The sequence below is a fragment of the Limulus polyphemus genome, unplaced genomic scaffold, assembly GCF_000517525.1.
Source record: "Limulus polyphemus unplaced genomic scaffold, Limulus_polyphemus-2.1.2 Scaffold3873, whole genome shotgun sequence".
Lineage (NCBI taxonomy): Eukaryota > Metazoa > Arthropoda > Merostomata > Xiphosura > Limulidae > Limulus > Limulus polyphemus.
The window spans coordinates 88,579-94,362 of record NW_013669483.1 but is presented as its reverse complement, the minus strand read 5'-3'; the positions used below and the strand labels follow the sequence as shown (position 1 = coordinate 94,362).

Below are 5,784 nucleotides of genomic sequence, written 5' to 3'. Positions count from 1 at the left end.
TATATTTACTATATTTATGGTGATACATTTTAAGGAAAGTTTTAAAAAGTGTGTATAAAAATAAGACTGACAACGCGTTTGGGAAATAGAGTGAACGACGAATCAGTGTTGTGTATTTAAAATAATTATTGGGTAGTTTAAAAACAGTAATTATTAAATAATTAAAAAAAAATTAAAAAAATGATAATTTTAACACGTTTCTTGACCCGCCCCCACAACTTCCCTATGCTGTATACCTTAAAAATCACGTCCAGTATATGTTATACTAATATCGGTCAACAACTATGTTGTCAAAGTGTAAATATTTTATTAAAAACATTGGGCGTGATTTTAGCGCTACCCTTACAGTTTTGTTTCATACGACCTTGGACAGGCAAATAAATCAATAAGGTTTTAATATGACAATCTGTTTTAACTGTAGCTGGAAAAAACAACCGCTAATTGGATCTAAAGTGGGATAATAGGCAAAACAACGTGTTTATTTAGTAGTTATTAAATGTATCGGCAAAATAAAAACCATCATCGAAAATATACGCCATTGTTTACGATGCGCAGTCTTATACCTACATCATTGTTAAGGACTTAGGGTAAGGATGACGGTTAAAAAAGATACGTACTGTTTTTTTTTTTCGGGTGTAGTAGCCAGTGAAATATACAAGCTTTCGGGTTTTATAGTTTTGGAAAAAAAATCACGTTATAACAAACGACTATGTTGTTAATATCCATCAGAATTATATTGTGTTAGGTCACGCATACCTTTGGCGGACATCAACGAGTTCAGAATTCTGATTTTTAACTGTCTGTTCTGTTCAGTTGATTTTGGCATATAGAGTACATTGAGTTACTTTGGAAACAGGGAACAAATCATTGGCCAGAATTTAAGCAACGACCTCTCCCGGGGCCCTCCTACAAAAAAAAAAAAAAAAAGATGACTGTGTAATCTTCTAAATACAGGGCACATAATAAAAAAAAGTCCTTGAGTGTGTGCGACCGTTAGAAGCATTTTTCCTCGTAACAGACAGACAGAAGGTCTGGGTTCCTGCGTGCCTCAGTGCTTTCTCAACCTATATGTTTTGTTGGTCGCCTTAGATTTATACAGCGTATATTTTGTAGCTAGTGGCACAAACAATTATGATGCGTGTTTCTGCCCATACCTGTCACACCCAGTTCATCGTGAAGAAAATATGACGCTTATCGGGAGCCGCCGAAGCTGCAGCTTAGCGTTATAATGATTGGAACTTCGCCAACGAGCCAGTCAGTCGTGTCTCGTGAGAAGAACGTGAACGCGGATACTCATCGATTGTCGTCTGCTGTTTCTGTGTTCATTCACTTCCTGCTATAGCGCTTAAGAAGATTACTTATATGCTCCACTTTCATTTCTTCGAGTTAAATCGAGGGGATATGGACGTAGTTCTGTAAAGGGCGTTTAACTTATTATATTACTAATTTGAGCATCCTTACATCTTCAAAATATACAGATGAATGGTTAAATCTTGTGTTAACTGTATTTGAAAGTGGCGACATCTAACGAGGACACAAGTGGCTATGATCAGTTTAACTTGGGTGTTTTTATAAGAAAGTATAAGTAAAATGTAGGTTAATTCCAGAAGACACGAGATTAATAAATATTTAGGTTAATTCTACTGGAACTTTAAGAAGGAGCCGTAAGTCTGCTGAATTTAGAGTTGCTGTATTCTAGATAAACATTGACCCATAAAACAATCCAAGCCATTTATTTATGTGTGTATACTTTCATTATATTATAATCCTGTACTTAAAGCTCTACACCTATTTTTTTCATCAGCAAAGATAATTAAATTTGGCCATTTACCCCCAGTAGTTCTGATGTGTTGCTTGTACTAAGAAATAACTCGTTTTTTTTGTTCAAAATAAATAGACCTGTGGGGAAAAGTTTAAACTAAAAATTCCAGTAAAAAAATAAATAAATCAGAAATGAGTTTCTTTTTTTAAAAGCCCTAAAAAGTAAAGCTTGTTCTTAAAAAAGATATACAACATATCTATATATATATATATATTGAAAAGAATATTAATAAATTTAACAGTAATTTATTTTGTATGTAGTCTGAAAATTATTTTATCTGGAACCCAAATATTTTGAAATACAATGAATTAGAATTTTGTTTTTGTAAGAAATAGAAACATATAAAAGCTAGATAAATAAAAGACTGACTTGAGATCACTCTCAACTGTAACATCAGGTTCACGTGCCTATTTAACAAAATTCTAAAATATCGGTACAAACTACATCACATTAACTATATCACAAGTTTATAAAAGCTAATCTCAAAAACAAAATTATTTATTTAAAAAAACAAGTCTGGCTTGATTATTCCAAATAATCCAGTTTGTGTTTCTGACTTTTCACGAAACACTTAACAGTTTTGACCACACAAATCGTGTTCCTTAGATGTGTTTTCAAAACAGAGCAAGTCCAAAATTTCAAGTCACATTTGCTTGAAATCTTGTTTGTTTGTTTTTAATTATGCACAAGGGCTATCTGTGCTCTGCCCACCACGGGTATCGAAACGGGTCCGCAGATATACCGCTTGAAATCTTACCTAGTCGTTCTATTTAATCTTCTTAACATACTTTTTATAGTGTTATACATGAAAAAACAAACATCAATAATCTTGCAATTATGATGAAGTTAGTGGGTTAAAAAGACATTCCTTTAAGCTAGAAGACATGTTTTTACAAATGAAAACATATCTGGGACAAATTCTATATGAAGATGCTGCTGTCCTGAAGTTAATATACAAAATATTACAACAATAACTCAGAACTTGTGAGGAAGTCTTAAAATCACAATCTGTCACACCGTAAACTTGTAATTTTCAGACATGATCAGTTTTCAACTCATTTAACACTTCATAAGTTCTTGCAATAAGTTATGTTAACAGTTATTTTTTTTAGTAAAATAATTTCAGATGAACTACAAAAGTATTTTGTTGTTTTTGAGGGTTTGTAATGACAATGAAGCTAGAAAAAAAAAATGACTGTTACTTTTCAGAGAATAATAATAAAAACATTTTATTTTAGCTCATTGTACTTGTACTACTAACCCTGATAAAATTGCAAGGGCAGAGTAGTGGCTGAAATATTTCATTTTTATTACTATCTGGAAAGTTAATTTCTTTTCTTTTTTATATCAAAATGTCTAACTCCTTCCAGTGCACACTACAAATTATGAGAAACAGCAAAATATTTCCATCTGTTGACTGAATCCATCATAGAACTAAGGAAGTGAAACATTGTCTTGGAGCAAATATATCAGACCACATGTTATCAAAATGTGCTGTTTATAATAATCTTATTTGGAAGATATTATAAATAATCAATAAATATACAGTGAAAATCATTGTTTAATGTTTGGTTTTGTTGGGTAGACTTCAATTAAAGTTTACTTCCTACTACTTTAAATGTTTGTATGAAAAAGGAAACTGGCATTAAGTCACTTACAAGGTTTCAAACTCGCAAAGGCAGTACACAAGCTTATAAAGAAAGATAAAACAATAGTAATTTATTGTTAGATGTTTCCTTAAAGTTTTGTTTTGCTTCGCCAGCCCTAACGATAAACTCGGAAAGTCTTAGACTCTTGTACATCAGTACAGTTGATACATGATATATCAAATCCTAAATTAGAAAGTCTCCTACCCCCCAGTGGCACAGTGGTATGTCTGCGGACTTACAACGCTAGAAACCGGGTTTCGATATCCGTGGTAGGTAGAGCACAGATAGCCCTTTTGTAGCTTTGTGCATAATTAAAAACAAATAAACAGAAAGTCTCCTCGATTCAATAAACTAATGAGGAAAGTTTGTTTTTATATCCAGCAAATTTCATGATGTTTTATCCTTGTTATTTGAAAAAAAATATACAAGACTTCCTGGCATCTTATATTTTAAACCGTTCCTTATAATTCTGTGCTATGCCTATGGCAAGTTGCGTTATTTTAGACCCTGTGAAACCTTACTGGAAATATAGAAAGATTTAATATTAGTTTGTTCATGAATCTGATTTAATTATTATTCTTTGTTAAATACTCTGAACCCAGCACAATTATCTAAATAACATAATCCAGGTAGCCCTCTCCTTTCACTACCATGAAAAACGCGTATCTAAATAACATAATCCAGGTAGCCCCCCTTTCACTACCATGAAAAACGCGTATCTAAATAACATAATCCATGTAGCCCTCCCCTTTCACTACCATGAAAACGCGTATCTAAATAACATAATCCAGGTAGCCCTCCCCTTTCACTACCATGAAAACGAGTATCTAAATAACATAATCCAGGTAGCCCCCCTTTCACTACCATGAAAAACGCGTATGGTACTGTACATTTTGTTTGAATCTTGAGAAGAGTGTGATATTAGCCATGTGTGAGTTTGGAATCTTGTAGTACCACCAAGAAAAAATTATATTCCACTTCAAACTTCCTACAGTTTACCACTTTCAGATAAGTAATGAAATAATTAAAATGCATTTTGTTTTTTTATTGTGTATTTAAAAATAAACCTGGCACTGGGAAAGTTCTTAATCTATAAACGTGCCAGAGACAGGCGATACCCACAAGAGTGTAAGGAACTAACTGTAAATTAATGCTTTAATTTTTTTATGCACTTCACAGTCCATGAAGCCTAGAAGTGGAGTGTTCTGCTTCCTCGTTAATGAAGCCAGAGAAACAACAGCTCTAGAAATGCCGGATCATGAAAATACCTTTGTTCTGAAGGTAACTCTTAAACTTTTGTTGTCATTTTACATATTTTGGAGACTGACTCATATTTACTTTCACTGTTTTTCTTAGTTTATTATCCAATTTTTGCATCGTTTAAACTTTCAAGTTTATTCTTAAATACTTCTGGCATGGTTTAAGGTTTTCATAATCCTTCTCTTAGCTTTTAAATAGATGAATACTTAACTAATTATTATTCAAGAAATTCAGGCCTGTTGGGAAGGGTTTCCCCCCTGTTATTTATCTTACACAACCGTCGTTTATTCGCTAGTAAAATGCAGTGTTCTGTTTCGTATAAGAATGTAATACGATTTAATCTTTGTTTTATACTGCGGGTGCATCATTTTATTCTTAAACTATGTTTGTTTTTAAACTTAAAATGCTGAAACTGATCAAACACCAACAAAATTGTTTTAGAGCTGTTCAGATGGCAAACCTACTGGTAAAAACTATTGTTGAATTTTTTGGTAATACTGTGTATACTTTCTGATAAAGAAGATCACATAAAACTATAATTATAAGTCCAGAGAAAATAGTATCTAATGAGTTAACTTTCCTTCCGCTAGGCCGAACATTGCATGGAGTACGTGATCGAAGTTCACGATGCCGAGGATATGAAGTCATGGTTAACCACCATTAAATACTGCATGCATCATCTAGGGAATGTAACCGAAGAGGCAGTGTGCGTATAAACATGTAGTTGATTCTGACGACTTGGTAACATGAAGAAAGGATGTTAATTAGTCTTTTTTTTCAAACGAAGATATTTTGAAGACATAAATTAAGGATAAGTTTTATTAATTAGCAGCAGTGAATTGTTTCCTTCCATTTCATAAGACCTTAGAGTGGTCCAGCAAATTACGATAACTCCTGACCCTGATTGGATATTTCACAGACACATTGTATGGCATTTTTTTAAGAACATAAATGTTTTAAGTAATTTTAGTCCTGAAGGAAATAACAGCTAAAATAGATTACAATTTACTTCATTGATCTGGGTTATATCTACATGATAAGTATATATATATA

At 32.7% G+C, this 5,784-nt stretch overlaps 1 protein-coding gene across 1 annotated transcript in view; it reads left to right on the top strand.

The window, feature by feature from the left end:
- The window catches only part of LOC106470202 (SH2B adapter protein 1-like), a 23,505-nt gene that overhangs the window by 9,676 nt on the left and 8,045 nt on the right, over nt 1–5,784 (top strand). The window contains exons 2-4 of the mRNA XM_013930741.2: nt 1,975–1,983; nt 4,651–4,752; nt 5,322–5,437. Of these exons, the coding sequence (XP_013786195.2) occupies nt 4,654–4,752; nt 5,322–5,437 (215 nt within the window). The 5' untranslated portion in view covers nt 1,975–1,983; nt 4,651–4,653. The remainder of the gene's footprint in view (nt 1–1,974; nt 1,984–4,650; nt 4,753–5,321; nt 5,438–5,784) is intronic.